The sequence below is a fragment of the Limulus polyphemus genome, unplaced genomic scaffold, assembly GCF_000517525.1.
Source record: "Limulus polyphemus unplaced genomic scaffold, Limulus_polyphemus-2.1.2 Scaffold2901, whole genome shotgun sequence".
In the NCBI taxonomy this organism is placed as follows: domain Eukaryota; kingdom Metazoa; phylum Arthropoda; class Merostomata; order Xiphosura; family Limulidae; genus Limulus; species Limulus polyphemus.
Genome location: NW_013668511.1, coordinates 65778 through 83532, shown reverse-complemented (window position 1 = coordinate 83532; position 17755 = coordinate 65778). Strand labels below are relative to the sequence as shown.

Sequence of the window (17755 nt, the reverse complement as noted above, 5' to 3'; positions counted from 1 at the left end):
ACTGTACTTACTGCCTAGATTCATTGTCTTATGTTCACTGTACTTATTGTCCACATTCACTGTCTTATGTTCACTGTACTTATTGTCCAGATTCATTGTCTTATGTTCAATGTACTTATTGTCCACATTAACTGTCTTATGTTCATTGTGCTTATTATTCAGACTCATTGTCTTATGTTCGCTGTACTTATTGTCCAGATTCATTGTCTTATGTTCACTGTACTTATTGTCCACATTCACTATCTTATATTCATTGTGCTTATTATTCAGATTCATTGTTTTATGTTGGCTGTACTTATTGTCCAGATTCATTATCTTATGTTCAGTGTACTTATTGCCCAGATTCATTGTTTTATGTTCGCTGTAGTTATTGCCCAGATTCATTGTCTTATGTTCGCTGTACTTATTGTCCAGATTCATTTGCTAGAAATGCAATTGTTTCGTAACATGTTTAGTTTATCTGCTGGCCTGGTTCATTTATTAAAACGTTGATTATTCCCAACACATTTGATAGTTACCGTCTTTAAATAAATCTGTAGACGCGTTATCTGATTTTATATTTACAATATTAAACGACTTCCCAAATTAAATGTTACTGTGATTTCTGTTTATCCTGTTTCATTGAAACGACTGTAGTCTGGGCCAAGACACGGTATTCTGTACTTTCTCGTAAAAGACAGACGAGTGTTTTTTGTTCTTGGCTGCAACTCACACGGAAAGTCGTGTTTCAAAAACCTCGGATTAGAAACGTCTTACCTTCTTACGGCCACAGCACAGCATCCTTGAAATAGCCAGGTACATTAGTTTTGCTTTGAATCGACGTGGCAGTACAGGGGACTTCATGTGTCCTGTAAGGGGGTTTCAGTTCACCACAGACGACCCATCTATGATATGCCAAGAAAATCAAATTCTTACCAGTTATCATATTAATCGTCAGAAAGTTGTTGATTGTATTATGCTAAATCGTGATTACTAGTATACTTTATTAAGTATGTATAACTCACTAGATTCAGCCAAGTTCCATCATTCGAGAAAACAACGGTCACCGACGAACATAACATTTTAAATGTTTGTCATTTTCTTCCGCATAAGATATTACATACTCTAAAGTGTGTTTCTTTGTTAAAGTAACATAAGAGGCTATCCGTGTTCTACCAAACGCAGGGATTGAGCCCCGAATGTTGGCGTTATACACTATCCAGCTTATCGCTGAGCCACCTCGGAGAGGGGAGGCATCGTTAAGTTCATGGTTCATGGTTTAATTCTTACTAATCAACAGTTTTATTCACTAATCACTCAAATCTTCCAGTACAAAGTTTTTAAACAATAATAAATTCCATAAACATTTGAACATTTCAAAAAATCGCACAGTGAAGTAAACAGGTGTAAATTCTGTTTAGAGATAATACAGTGCAATAAACAGGTGTGAACTGTATTTTAAGAAACAGTGTAATAAACACATGAATTCTGTTTAGAGACAATACAGTGAAATAAACGGGTGTGAACTGTATTTTAAGAAACAATGTAATAAACACATGAATTCTGTTTAGAGACAATACAGTGAAATAAACGGGTGTGAACTGTATTTTAAGAAACAATGTAATAAACACATGAATTCTGTTTAGAGACAATACAGTGAAATAAACAGGTGTGAACTGTATTTTAAGAAACAGTGTAATAAACACATGAATTCTGTTTAGAGACAATACAGTGAAATAAACGGGTGTGAACTGTATTTTAAGAAACAGTGTAATAAACACGTGAATTCTGTTTAGAGACAATACATTATAATAAACGTATAAGAATAGTACAATAAGGTACCTGACTCCTGTTTATATAACAACTAATTAACAGTCAAGTTAACCAATTCATTACAAAATGCTCGAGATTACACAAACTTAGTTCGTATCTTTTATTAAAGTTAAAATAGGAAGTAGCCAATGACATTTTTTTATTCACTTCACCTATCCAGTGTATAGGTTTTTCTCCTAGTGACTACAAAACACGTTCACACCAACAATATTTTTGATACTTTAATCCATATTATGTATTACATAAAAGTCACCTTGTCTTTTTTACTATATATTGATAGAGCCTACAGCTAAGCCTGATTAATACAAGAACAAATTGTATTATAAATATTAAAAGGTTAAAATTCAAGGAACTTATGTATATATATATTTAAGATATTAAAATCCACAAACGAACAACGTTTTATAATACACAATTAAAACTTTATTTAATCTGATCAACAAAGCCACTCTAAATGTTTCAACGTGGTTTCGCGTCATCTTTAGGAGTGTGGAAATCCAATCCATTTTCTTGGCAGTTATTTTGATTTTTAATCGTACAGATCCCTGTAAGACAAATAGGTGGCGCTCAGAAACTGATGTTTCTCTTCTCAAGTTTGACTTGAGGCCAAAGTTTTAAATGTCATTATTTAGATCGAAGTATCTGATATTCTCAAACGAGCTATGGACAATAGTCCCCTGGTCTAAAGAATCGCTGAAATGGATCAAAATACTTAATTAACATTTGGTTTTTGAAGCCAATTGACCCTAAATAATTTAGATGGGTAAAAGACCCTTTTCTGGGAAGCTGGGAGATCATAGCCTGCTTTTATATGGAGAATTATCCAAACGCACCATCTCCGAAAGGACCAAGGCTGTGACCGAGTGTTAAAAAACAGTTTTTTTTACGACATTTCAACAGACGGTTACGCCATCTCAGTGGCCAGGAGATGTAGAAGTACACAGTGGAAATAAGCAACGAGAGATGAGTAAATGACACCACGTACTGAGATGGTGAAGACGAGTTTAATACACGCTATTAGGAAACGTAATCAGAGATAGATGTGTGATGGAAGATCAGGCATCGGAGTTGTATTTTAGTCGGGATGATCAGGTGGCAGAGACATGAGATAAAGGTTCAGGTTTGGTTGGTTTTTTTAATATCGCGCAAAGCTACACGAGGGCTATCTGCGCTAGCCGTCCCTAATTTAGCAATATAAGACTAGAGGGAAAGCAGCTAGTCATCACCACTCACCGCCAACTCTTGGGCTACTCTTTTACCAACGAATAGTGGGACTGACCGGCTAACCGGCTGAAAGGGCGAGCATGTTTGGTGTGACGGGGATTCGAACCCACGACCCTCAGATTGCGAGTCGAGCGCCCTAACTACCTGGCCATGCCGGGCCAGAGGTTCAGGAGATGATCCTTCGGAGGTTAGAGTTTGCGAGGGGTATTCACCGAACAGGATAGGATTTCGTCGAAGATGGGGTTGTGAGGATCGAAGTAGCGGTGAAAATACTTCACTCGTAGTTCGCGTGAATGTGCGATTATGGGGGGGGGGGGTGAGAGTCCTGTGTAGGACTGGAACGACGTAATTGAAAGGCAATTCGTAAAGCGTAGCGTTCGAAAACATCTAGCCGATGATAGAGTGAAGATGGAGCAGAGATCCAGGCAATATGACCATAGGTGAGGCAGGGTCGGACAAAAGCTTGGTAGGAATATAAAAGGAGTTGGGGATTCAAACCCCAGGATGAACCAGGGAGACGGCAAAGTAAATGGAATTAACCTTCGTGTGGAGGATGGCCAGGTGTGCTTTCCAAGTGAGATGGCGATCACAGGTAACTCCAAGATATTTAACTGTATTCGATAGGGTAATAGGAATGTTGTCAAGTCGGACATCGAAGAGAAGTGGATTACGGCATGGACGAAACTTGTGGCGAGTCGGACCAAAGAGAATAACTTTGGTTTTGTGAGGGTGAAAGGTAAGCCTCCAGTGTGTGCACCAGGAAAGAAAAGAGTTGACGGGTTTCTGCAGGACTTTGTTGAGGGTGACCATTGTAGAACAAAGGACAAGGAGAGCGTGTCATCGGCGTATTGAAAGAGCTAAACTGGAGGCCGGGGAACTGTCATGTCAGCAACATACAGGATGTACAGTAGGGTATAAATTATGTACCAGCTACCAGTGTCGGCTAACAATACGAAGAATTAAATTGTGGGGGAATGCTACAAGTTCTTCAGATACTTATGGAATGATAGGTTTCTTTTTTGTGAGTGTAAAACACTTAAATGCACCAGTTCGATTTTCGATACCTCACTACTATAAAGGCTTGGTTTGGTCTGTTATTTCATTGGTGGTAGTGTCCAGGGTCACTGATGAGGAGTGGAATTCTCCGAAACTAGTCTGGCTCACAGACACACACACCCCAATGAAAGAATAGACCATTCCAAGCTTTTACTTGTTGTTAAACAAATGTTTAAACATCTCCACTTAAAGGTTTAAATAAAGATTTTAACTCTGTGTTATAAAACGTTGTTCGTTTGTGCATTTTAAATATAAACACAAGTTCCTTGCATTTGAACCTTTTAATATTATGAATCTACCATCAAGAATTCTATCAGGGACATTTGAAAAACAGATGCGGAAGTTGGAGAATCAACTAAAGTTCCAACATCCAAGTGAAATGTAAAAAAAAATGGTATTATACCGAAATTCATCAAGTAAAATGAAAGGAAGCCATATTGTACCGCTGTTTATAGAACCATATTGTACCGCTATTTATAGAACAATGAGAACGGATATTGAAAATTGTAATTCAACATCACAGAAGTGTAAGAGGGAAGTCAGAAGACAAAGTTTGCCAATCGGCGACGAAAAAGCTTAAAGTTAAACTTAAACTGTTAAAGAACAGTGGAACAAGCGGGAGAAACAAAGTTACTTGGACAAGGCAAGTTGGAAAAATGTATGTTAAGACTGGAATAGAACTTGAAAGTATATTAAACTCTATTGAACAGAAACAATAAGAAGCTTCACGACTTGGGACCGCTACCTGGAGCTAACGTTAACTTAATCAGAAAGAGAAAAATAATTAATAAATCTAATATTTATCATGATGTACTTAACAATAACAAGGAATGGGATTTACTTGTAAATCCAAACATTTTCGGAAAGATTTCATTACAGAAGTGGAAACGGGTTTGAATAAAATTTAAAATATTGATAAAGTGGATATTATTAGAGATAAATATAAAAATTAAAAAAGTAACTTTAAAGTCAATTTGGAGAAAAATAAAGATGTGCAAATCTTGAAGTCGTTAAACAATTTGCATATTATAATTTGTGAAGCTGATAAAGGTGGTCAAATAGTTGTCCAAAAATAAACAATAATAAACTACTAAATGATCCTATATATGAAAAGGTTAAAACCAACAGTCCTAACACACTTTATGAATTGGTTAAGGAAAAAATTAAGACCGTATAAGCCTAACTCCTCCCCCCCCCCCACCTGGCACAGCGGTATGTCTGCGGACTTACAACGCTAGAATCCGGGTTTCGATACCCGTGGTGGGCAGAGCACAGATAGCCCTTGTGTAGCTTTGTGCATAATTAAAAAACAAACAACCTAACTCCTCCAGAGAAAAAAAAAAGATTGGTTCCAAGTAGTTTTGGAATTCCAATATTTTATGTCTTACCAAAAGTTCACAAAATGGTAGATTCCTTGAGACCCATGGTATTTAACATAGGTTCATCCTTCTACAACTTGGCTAAATCTTTAGAATGCAAGTGATAAAGATTCCATATACTTTGTTGAACGAATACGTAAGGCGAATATAAACAGTAACAATACGCTTGTATCTTTGGATATTGTATTACTATTCACTATTGATACAGCTATCGGTTGTTTCGAAGACAAATTACATGTAAATAACGTACCAGTCGTTGACATTCTAGACAGAATAAACTCGTTTTCACTTTAATAATAAAATTTATAAGTATAAACAGACTGAAGGCCTATTATCTCCTTTGTTGTGTGATCTTTTTATGGATAGGTTTGAAAGTGATGTTTTACAGAATGCCAAACTTAAACCGGAAATATAGATTAGGTACGTTCGTGGTTTGGCGACATGGTAACTTGCTAGAGTTCGCTAATTACTTAAATAGCCTCGAACCCTCTATTCAGTTTACTCACGAAGCTGAAGAAAACGACAGCTTACTATTGTTGGAAGTTAGAAACTAACGTGTATTGTAAACGTTTTTCTGTTATCATCTCGCCACACCAAGAATGTTGTCATTCAAAGTTGCAAAAAAATGTCAGCTTTTTACAATTATGTTTACAGGTCTTTAAAACTATGTTCTAATTCAGCAGATTTAAAAAAAAAATGAACCGTTAATTATTAAACATGTATTATTAAATAGAGGTTGATAGAGCCGTGAGGAAATTTAAAATAAATGTGTAACAAAAAAAAAGTAAATTAAAATCAACATTTGATAAGATAGATAAAAAAAGTTTATAGTATCAAATTTTTCATAAATTCAAAAAAACAAAACTTTTTATTGCCATTTACAGACTATTGAATGAAATTAATCAACTATTAAATATAACTAAAGATGAAATGATATAAATCTAATGGAGAAAACAGGTACATATAAAGTTCAATGTGAATGTGGTCGTACACACATTGGTTAAAACTAGAAAAAACTTAAAACTTAGAATAAATGAACTTAAGAGAAATGTTTAAAGTAAACTCTGCATTAATTGAACATGTGAATTATACTGGACATATCATCAAGTGGGGGAAAAAAACGGTTATTTTGGCTCAACCGAATAATGACCGCTAGAAGTATTAGTGAAACCATTGAAATAATGAAACGCAACAAAAACAACTTGATCTTAAATAAAGGGTTAGAAAATCAGAAAGTATGTAGATGGCGCGATCTTCTTTTTTTTGTATTGTAAACTAGTAGTCACATGACCATGTCTTTTGTACTTGTATAGCACACAGTAACTGTTTGTCACACTCCAGAAGATGACGTGATGTCGCGTTCAAACATGTACTGTAGTGACTTTTACAAACGTTGATCGGTTTAATTAAAGATATTAATTGTGTTTTATAAAACGTTGTTCGTTTGTGGATTTCAATATTTTGTATTATAGATAGCTGATTTATCTCATTTCCTGTAGATACAGTTTATGTTGGAGTTTGATCTAAATCTTATTTAGCTTTCGATGTGCCAAGAGAGTTTGTTTTTTAAGCACAATGGGTTATTTGTGCTTTGCCTACCACGGGTATCGAAATCTGATTTATAGGGTCACAAGCCCACAGACTTACAGCTGAGAAAGTGGGAAACAGGGAAATTGAGAACAGTCATCACATTAAGTATAAAGTGGACGCAGACATTTGAGGATACAGTTAGTAAACTCTGTGAATTGAAGATTTTCTAATAGAAAAATGTATACATGAATTTTTGTACGGAATATATATAAATACACCGTTTTATCAGCTAGAAATTACCGTATTAATACATGAACTACACATTAATAACAGAAGAATTAGACAAGCCTTACTAATTAAATCTAACGAGCTCACTATTAACAATTACTCAAACACCCGTCTAGATATTTTTTTAAATTGCCATTTCCTAACCAATTCCTATCCGAATACATTCGCAAAAAATAACGATCTGACACATTAGAATTTCTACATTAACTAACTGTCTTTTTGGTAGATCGTTAATTAAAATACAAAAATAAGTTACGTTGCTTTTAAACCTAAGCCTTGTGTACTTGATAATGATCACTAGCAATCAAAACGTTGTACAAATAAACAAGTTTCGGTAAAAACCAGAATTCTTCAAATAACTATCAATAATAAGAAAATTCAGAATTTTTTTTTCCTCCCTGTGATGCCTACTTCCCCGTAAGTATTGGTGAACCACGTACCATCGTGTGACGTACATGTATTGTTATACTATGTTCTTCTCTGTGACGTACCGTACGAGTTGTAGATACGAGAACAAATTTTCCCTGCAACTGTAAATATATCTTGTACTGTGTTACCTGTAACCTAACGCTTGAATTGTACGTATGATATTGTAAAGATCTGGTCCTTGCCAAATGCAGAAACGGAAATCTGTGTGAAATTTAAATTTTAATCCATGTAGAAACTTTCATGCTTAAATAAAATCACACTGATTTCTTTCACCTCTCAAACACCACGTTTCACCTATAAACACAAAGTTCAACTTACTAGCAACATCTTTTGAATCAGTTCTAATAAAATAAATTAATATTTTTTTTTTTTGATAATACATTACCAGCTTAATATTTAAACAATCTGTAACAGCATATATATATATATATACAAGTCTAAAATAGGCCTAGTAGTATGTCAAATGCCAATAACAGGATATATATATATATCAGTCTAAAATGGGCCTAGTAGTATGTCTAATGCCAAATTTAGGTCTAAGCTAGTTCTAGGCCTCGGAGGAAACTCGTTACAAAACAAATTTTAAGTCTCATAAGAAGTCTGTAATTAAGGCATTATGAACCTTATAAAGGAATGAAATGAGCTTAAAGAATGTGAATTACATGTTACATTATACTAACATTGTCAACACTAAGCCTAGAGCTTACATGATTAACATGACTGAAACGGAAGAAATTTTAGTCTAGTTGTAACACACGAACACTGGTTTTTCATGATACGAAGCTGACAAAAAAAATCATAATATTTGTAGAGTGTAACTCACACTTTTTATGTTAAATACCTTCCTGGATATTTCAGGAATCTAAATAATTATAGTTTCCTTTTTTCACGGGCGTTCACATAGTTTATTGCAGAACACCATATCCTGCTCTTCGTAGTTATTCCGCTAGCCACACTTTCCGATAACACGGCAGCGCTGTAATAGGAAAATTACTAACTACAAAACTGTTAGGCCTTCACCTATTTTAGTCTTCTTAGAACACACTTATAAAAACAAAAAGTAAGTGGTCTTGCTACGTGTCACTGAAACGTGGTAAATATTATTTTACTCTTCAGAATGCTGTAGTATCAATTCACGTCACATCATCTATTCAATAAGCACTCTCTGCCCATAGCAATAACTGACCCACACGAGGTAGGCCAGGATGTCCAAAAGCACGAAAAATGGACGTATATCACGTAATGTTGCTTTTTTTTCCTGCTTAAGTTTTAACAATGAATACACGTAACGTTTCAAATTCACCTTGCAGTGTTAGGTTCTTTTTTGGTTTTTCATAATTATGCTCTGCATGCATATATTGTTTACACCTGTACTAACTGACAAGGCTGTAGGTTCCTTGTATTGTTTCGTCTATTACCTATAATTATTAATTACTTCTCTCGCCGGGTTGAGCTAATGAATATTTTCCCGTTCTCATACATACAATGCTTTTTTTCTGCGCCTCCGTCTGTCCGTAGGCAGCAAATTGGCATCTGAACGAAATAATACGTCCTTCAAACTCGAAAAGTAGGTAAAACAGGTCATAATCTTGTTCCATCACTATTTTATAGCGCGTCGCGTTACTCCGGAAAATTGAGTTTTAAGTTATCAACTGCCTAAAAGGGGGTTTTAACGAAGACTTTCGTGCGTGGTACACTCGAAAAATTCAATACTGATCATATTAGAATGGATGGAGAACAATACAAAGAAAGCACAAGTGTTTAACGAAAATGTTTCCTGTCATAATTTAATATATCGAAATTTTCAAAGTAGCTGGTTGAAGTTAAAAAATATATATATATAATAATAACGTCAAAAAGTGAGCAAGTTTGAAAGAGCAAATTTCCACTCAAAAATTTGATCGGCTTTACTTATTTACTTAATTTATGTGTATATTTATATAGCAACAAAAGGTTCACTAGTTGAAGTCTAATTGAATACACTTCACGTAACATCTTTTCAGGTAATTCGTGAGTTGTGAAATGAATATTATTTATCTAGCGCGCTACAAGATCGGAACTGAATTTTCTCATCTGATGCTGTATTTATCTTTTGTCTGTTCCTTTAGGCTTCCATTGCACGTCTGGTTTCCAATCTGATAACTGCTCAAAAAGTACGCTGTGAAATGGAAAAAAAAAGGGTTTACGTTTCTCTCTCTCTCTCTCTATCACACACACACACAGTCAAATTATTAAAATTCTAAAAAGTAATATTTGATACAATTTTAAGCTTAGACAAACTACATATTACGTTTATTAGCCGTTTTTCATATTAATATTATATAATAATGGTCAGTTCATGTTTTTTTGTTTGTGCTATGGGAAAATTGATTATTTCAGTCCGTCACGTTTTTAACTAAAACATATGGCATTAATTGTCACAGTTTATAATATAGAGGGGGGTGCAGTACCGAGTTTATTTGTTGAAGTGAGGTGTTTAAACAGCGAAAACTTTTACAATTAAATATAAATCAACGACTATGGTTCAAGACCAGAATTATGTTTGTGGGTATGCTATTATATTTATTTTTCTTTAACAATATTAATTACACTAGTTTCTATACGTAATGTAATTACTTTTATTTCACTTATTGTTCATTATCATATTTTTACAATAAAGACTGATTTCCGTTGGTAACTTAGAATTTGTATTTAGAACTAACCTGAATCTCCCAAGATGGCAGAACATCGTAAGATATTATTGTGATTACGGCCAAAAATAACGGTAACAGCAAGATGAAACAATGCAATCTTATCTTTGTAACCGGAAGCGTAAGACAACTGTATTTAATTAGCTATATTGGTAACCAGGTTGGTTTCTGTTATTGTTCTAATTACAGAGCTTGTTCTGATCGGAAGTTATCTTTATTAATTTTAGTCCCCACCACCAACACTTTTAAACTAGCGTTTTCGAAAACATTTTGGTAAGTCCGGGTAAACAACATTTAACTTAAAGCAAGTTTTTAACCAGTATTTTAGTGATATTGTTTTAACAACTTGCGGTTATACAGTCTGATGCCAGTAAAAAAAAAAAAAGTGTTTAATCATGATGATTGGCATATGATTATTGCGAGTTTTTTTGTTGTTGTTTGTTTTTTTCTAAAATCTCGTGAATCGATACCGGTCCGTGGAGCGGTGGCTAAGAAACACTGTTCTAGTGGTATTCGACTGTCTCTCTTATAATGCACCCACAGCCCCAAATTGTGGAGCGCATTTTTGCAGCAACGGGACACGAACACTGGACCCTGCGATTCACAGTCCGGCACGCTAATCATGACTGGTGAAACTTTATAGTGATTATGAACCTATCTTAATATAAATAATTCTATTAACTTTCTTTCTTCGCGCCACTTACTTGACTTCTGTTTATAAATTCACACCTCATTCACACCTTTACATACATAGCAAGTGTGGGGCTTTTAGTTTGTTCTACATTTACAATTTTAAAGGCGTGGATTCTCACTTTACAGTTAACGTATACTTTTTATAATCAGGTGAATATTATAATTTAACAGAACCTTTTTAGAGACACAAACTTCAGGAAGATTTGCTGTTTATTTATTAACAATAGTGTTATCGTAACAGTCTTCTTCAGGCAAACATGAAATATTGTTTAATTAACATTTGGTTAGTCCACATAAGGCAAACTCGGGATATAGAGTTGAATTAACATTTGGTTAGTCCCGTTTTAGACAAACACGGGATATAGAGTTTAATTAGCATTTGGTTAGTCCTAAACAGGGAAACACGGGACATAGAGTTTAATTAGCATTTGGTTAGTCCTAATCAGGGAAACAGAGTAACAGGCTATCTGTGCTCTGTCCACTGCGGGTATCTAAACCCGTTGATTAGCGTTATAAGCCCTTAAACTTACCGCTGAACTACAGGGGGAGTACAAAGAATAACTCAATAACCTAAGAATTTGTCCACAAGGTAAACTTTCCGAGAGTAGATCATCATACCGACGTAGCTGTTCTAAGTACTGACCTTCTGATATTTCAACGAGTTTTATTTTTATAAGTTTGTTTTAAAATGTGGTATTTTAAGTTTTAACGCTATGCTCAAAACCCGAGATAACAATCCTTCACTTCGCTTGTTACGTTACGACTACTGTCTAACTCTTCAATTCTTTTTAACAGCTGTCCTCAATAATAATGTATCCTCCTCGATTGTAGATGGCGCTGAAGTGAGGTTAGTTTTCAGTTTTTCGTGAGTAATAAAAGTAACAATGAATAACCAATCAGGGTAACAGATACGAAAGAACATCGTGAAAAGTCTGTAGTAAACTACTGTATGACACTTGCACATCATATGGCTCTCAGAGGACTCCGTAGTTTGTGTTATAGAAAAAATTAAGCACATCGAAATATCAATTTCTCGCGTGCCTTTCACGTGTCCCCGTAATTTATGAACAATACAGAAACCACAAATTTCTTACGTGGCTCTTGTAGTCCTCCGTAGTTTGTGAGTGCTACAGGCAACATTTTTACGCCCATCTTACAATTTCTTATTTCGATGGCTCTTGTATTCCTCCGTAGTTAATGAATGATGTCTTAAAGATCCTTAAAAAAAAATAAAAAACATCGCTAATTTAAGTAAATTCGCATAATAATGCCTATTACATGTCTTTGCAAATTGAGCCATAATTTGAAGTTCCATTTTTCGTTAATTTATAAGTTACTAGTAGGAAGAGGTCGAGAAATAAACTAACACTAATAAATATGTGTATTTTAAAGTTTACATTATGTTATAGTACATGCTGTCCAGAAAGTGTTAACAAACTTGATTCCTTGTTACTACAAACAGGAACTTTGAATTTCTGCTGTTATGATCACTAGAATTCCATTAGACTTAACAAAGGTATATTGTAAGCTGTGTGGATTCTCCCGACAGCGCAGACAGGAGATTCAACACATTGTCCAGTAAGTGTTAACAATCTTGATTCCTTGTTACTACAAACAGGAACTTTGAATTTCTGCTGTTATGATCACTAGAATTCCATTAGACGTAACAAAGGTATACTGTAAGATGCGTGGATTCTCCCGACAGAGCAGACAAGAGATTCAACACATTGTCCAGAAAGTGTTAACAATCTTGATTCCTTGTTACTACAAACAGGAACTTTGAATTTCTGCTGTTATGACCACTAGAATTCCATTAGACTTAACAAAGGTATACTGTAAGCTGCGTGGATTCTCCCGACAGCGCAGACAAGAGATTCAACACTTTAAGAAATAAATGTAGCTTCTCCAACATAACTTACGAACACCGTGTATTAATAGGTTATTACCAGAGCCTGTAAAATGCTTTTCACTGCCAGCTTAGTCTGTGGTACATTAAAACGAACATTTGGGTCGATGCGCAGAAACTGATGGTTACCAAAAACAGCAGTTTTACAAAACACAAACTGATGTCGAGAATCTGTAGTATTTGAAAATGGCAAGACTTTTTTCTTATCAATCAGCGTTGTAAATACACACAAACTCTAACGTAAAACTGCCAATAAGAGGAAGGGCATCCAATCGGCAACACTCGCCGCCTATACGGATACTCTCGTCAGAACAGCGCGGTTGACTGCTGAAAGTGCAAAGCACTTTTAGCAGTATATCGGAGCTCGAGCCTCGGACTTTCGATGCACAGTTTGCAGGCTTATCACTAGGCCATTCCAGTCCTCAAGGTTTAGGTTTCCTTATTTTCTACGATTTTTAATCCTGTTTCGACGCTGTTAAACTACCATAAAAATTGTAAGATGCAAATAAAATGGGTGTGTAGCTAAATCCACAGGAAACGTGGTAACGTTAGTAAAATAGGGTTAAACAAAATAATTATCCCATCATTGAACTTCGACGTTCTATCGTTATTTATAAATATCATTCGTAGTTATAATAAAGTATTCTATCATTTTATGTAATACCTTATCTTTATCCTCGAGATATGAAGGTGTGGATTTAATAAAATTAACGATACTTTTTCATTCTGGAAGGATTGATATCAGATTGCGTACTACGAATGGCTGTTATTGTCTATTTATTTTATTGTACTTATTTATCGCCAAGATACACATAACTATAATTATAACCAAAAACGTTGAACTTAACGCGTGAAAGGTAAGTCATTACGTAGCCTAAAAAATTAATTCAACAAAGGTTTCGCATTTTTTACATACAACATGGACTTCTTCCGTTTACGGTACAAGATCCAAAATCGAATATTCTGGAAACGCAAAATATTATCAAACGAACCTTAGTAGCTAGATGGTAGTATTAACGTACCGTATAAACAGAAACGTACACGTTTTGTTGTTTAGCGCAAAGCTCCACGGTGGGTTATCCGTGCTTTGCCCACCACGGGCATATTTAGCGTCATAACCCCCGAGACTTTCTACCGAACCAATGGAGAGCTTGTCATTTACAATAGTAGGCTTCACGCTGAGAGTCAAGTGTTGAAAGTTTGTTTATATCATTCACAGCTACATGAAGAACACTGATATTTTTTTTGTAATCATACAGGAGAAACTTGTAGAATGTTTTATTACTATTTCTCCATTTCCAAGAACATATACTAGACAACTCTCAAATATATGTAAACATAAAAAAAAACTGATATAACATTAGTATGAATTTTGTCTTAAAAAATGTAAAAAAAAAAACAACAGATGAAAGTTTTTTTGTTTTTTTTAAAGTAATTTAATTAATAACCTTCAATAAAACAAGAACGCAACAGTCACCTTTAACTTAATAATTATTCGGTTCTCGCCGAGATTGGAATTAAACGTGACTTTTCTTTACTTTTCAGGATCTGTTAACACGTGCTTTTCGTGTTTCAGAAAATTTGTGTTGATACTGAGTAACTTTAAACCATTTTACATTTTTATTACATAACTAGAAGATGTAATACTGTAAAAAAAAACTCACCGAGAAATTACATGGTTGTATATAACTTAGTTTCTCAAAGCGATATTAAAACATGATTTAATCTTAACATTTAGGTTTTAGTTTCTTTTCATTCCATTCTCAGGCATGCCTGTTTAAGTTGATTAATAACAAATCTCTTACACCAGAAAGTGGTAGTAAGAACGAAGGCAGTGTAACGTCGACGTCGTACATGAAAATCCAGAGTAAGAATTTCATACTATTTCTTACTACTAGGCTATAATTTACGAGGGCGGATCTCGTTCATTCAAGAAATTTTTGATAGTTTATTTGATCATAATTTTTTTTTTTTTTTTTTTTGCACGTGACTTATCCAATTCACGCGAGATGTATTAATTTATTTTCTGGTTCGTCGTTGTGATACTGTTGTCGTTTTGTTTGTATTTTTACTAGAACCGTGAGAAAGGAATCATTGTTAATGTTCATATGACAAGAGAAGTAGGACTTTCATAATGACGTAAGCGGCTGCGCAATGATACATTACTGCAAAAATAATAATTAATTAATAAAAATTATAATTTCGCGTGATTTGGAAGTGTTCTAAAAATAACAGGAATTTACAGGTCATGCCCCCTAGGTTACATGCATTTTGAGAGAAAAATAAAATGGAAATATATATATAGCCGTCAAGAACGTTTTTGAATAATCTGCAAAATATTAGGCACACACATTTAAAAACAGACGAACTCAAAAGTGTGCACTGGGAAGAACCGTGTAAAATTCCTGTTTCGAGAAGGAACACCTTACGAGTTTTGTTTTCAGTTGTAAGTTAAATTGTTCTTAAGTTTTATACATTGTGGTCTGGCAAACTGTAATACTGAAAGAATAAATTAGAAAAAATCACATGAATTTTATGGTGAAGCTGGAAACTTACCTCGAACAGTGGTGATGAAAATGGACAGTTTCAAGAAGATGGGTCATTGTATTAATACGCTAAAGAAAATAATACTTTGTATAAATAGTTTAACAGTTTTGTGACAGTATTTAAACAGAAATTTTCTAAAACTATTTCTGCATCCAGCTGTGCGAAAAACCAATGTTACGATCCAAAAAAAAATTAAACATTGGGTGATTGAATACCAAAGTAAGTGAGGTCTACAGGTCATTTGTCAGTCCAAAATTTTCTGAGTGACCTAGTCAGCCTTGCTGACCCGTCTATCAATATTATGGCAGCCCAGCAGTCTGCTGAACACTTACAGGCTTACCTCCTCTCCGCGAAGCATGGATGTCGACACGTCACTGACTCATGCGAGTACAGCTTCGCTAGTGAACTCGTAGGCTAGCCTGAACTTCTGTTATCAAAATCTTCTGCATCCGTCAAAGGAAACTCGTACTACAAATGGCAGTAAAAGAAACGTAGGTTAGACGGTATTTCCTAGATGGAAATGAGTTTAATCACCACTCTTATGGACTTGTGGAAATGTGCATACTTAACTTACGAGCACCATTCCAACGTTCTGGGCACTACGTACACTGGCTTGGCACTTCTCAGTCCCTGAGACACAAAACATAGTCTTAGCTGATTTGAAAGAGTTCATAACTTAACAGGATGTTTTTGGATTGATACAGTTTCATTTCTTTAACGTCGTTCGGACGATTACTTTGCACATCACGGCGCTTTCGCACACTCTCCCCCACGGGCCGCCCTCCCCCCGCATACACGCCAAACCAAACGGCGTGGCTTACCCCTAGCTACATACGAGAACGATTGCAACGTTCGATCGATGAACATCTCCGACCGGGGGAGGTGTCCATTATCTAAGGGAGGGGTCGTCGGTAATGCCCAACAAAGCTGCGCCGCAGCTGTTGTCTTAACCCTGGCGAGAAGGGAGACATGAAAATCTTGTCGAGTTCAATACTTACCAAAGACTATAACCTGAAAATAACTGAATTTCTGACTACATGCCCAGAAGATATAATATACAACTCTATACTGACCAATAGTAGAATGTTTTTTTTTGCTCGTAAACCAATCAAAATGAACTGTTTCTAATAAGTATAGAAAACGTAATATTTATGTATGCAAAGTAGTTCACGAAGTAAAAGCTTAACACAGTTTTAAGTAAACAATGTTCTTAAGTCTGTATTCGTTGTCTGATTCGTTTCCGGGTAATATTAATCAAAACTTCATATTTCATCATATTTATAATAGCAGCCTATATCTATAATGCCACTGTTTATCAACATTATAAACACACACACACACACAACATTTAGCTTTTTTTGAAACCACGTAGTTTTAAAGTACAGAAAGCCACGTTATTTTGCATCATTCTCACCTGCTGTAGTTAGTAGTCACAATAAATCCCGAGTCCACTAATGTAACATTTAAATCTCAATATACTGAAGTTATAAAAACGAAAAGTAAGAACTCGCATCACGGAATCTCCACGTGCAATTATAACCTCTCATCCGGACCTAATGTTGCCCGGATTATGAATCTTAAGGATCATGGTTCGCGACCCGTTGTCACGAAAATGCACTCCAAACTTTGGGGCTGTGGATGTGCTATAAGAGTGTCGGTCAAGTTCCACTAGTTGATCAGACAAGAGTAGCCCAATAGTTGGCGGTGAGTGTTGCTGACTGGTTGCCTTCCCTCTAGTCTAGTACTTCAAAAGTAGGGACGACTAGCGTAGAGAGCGAATATCCTAAACAATCAATCAGTTCGTTTATAATTTCGATTTTCTCACTTGCGTTGTTTTTTGAAATTTTTAATATAACTTTCCTGCATCAATTTGACATTTTAATGTTGATATTGTTACGACATCGAGGTCACGTGACTAGTATCACGCCACGTCATTCTCGAACTTTCACGTCTTTTCCTTAAATCTCGTGATCTTTCTAGATATAGTGTAGTCTTGTAAATATATATAAGACCGGCCACGAACCAACGGGGAGGTAATGAGTAATTGAATGTATGCAGACATGATATTGTTGGCCATGTGAGACGTGAGTTATAGCATTGTTATAGAACGACTGTTGAAATTAAGTGTATCGTAAATGTGTATTCGGAAAGAATAAACCAGTTTTATTTAAGAAAGGACTTTACGGAATTTACGGAAAATT

The 17755-nt window shown here is 35.2% G+C and overlaps 1 protein-coding gene across 4 annotated transcripts in view; it reads right to left on the bottom strand.

Moving 5' to 3' along the window:
- The window catches only part of LOC106468175 (rho GTPase-activating protein 100F-like), a 60229-nt gene extending 43871 nt beyond the window's left edge, over positions 1-16358 (bottom strand). The window contains exons 1-2 of one of the 4 annotated variants that reach the window (XM_022396476.1): positions 15564-16358; positions 757-884 (exon numbers count right to left, since the gene is read on the bottom strand). In XM_022396476.1, the coding sequence (XP_022252184.1) occupies positions 757-843 (87 nt within the window). In that variant the 5' untranslated portion in view covers positions 844-884; positions 15564-16358. Of the gene's footprint in view, positions 1-756; positions 885-8541; positions 8698-15563 lie in introns of those variants that run through there. The other 3 variants (XM_022396477.1, XM_022396478.1, XM_022396479.1) reach the window with 3 other exon arrangements.
- Between the last annotated feature and the right edge of the window lie 1397 nt (positions 16359-17755).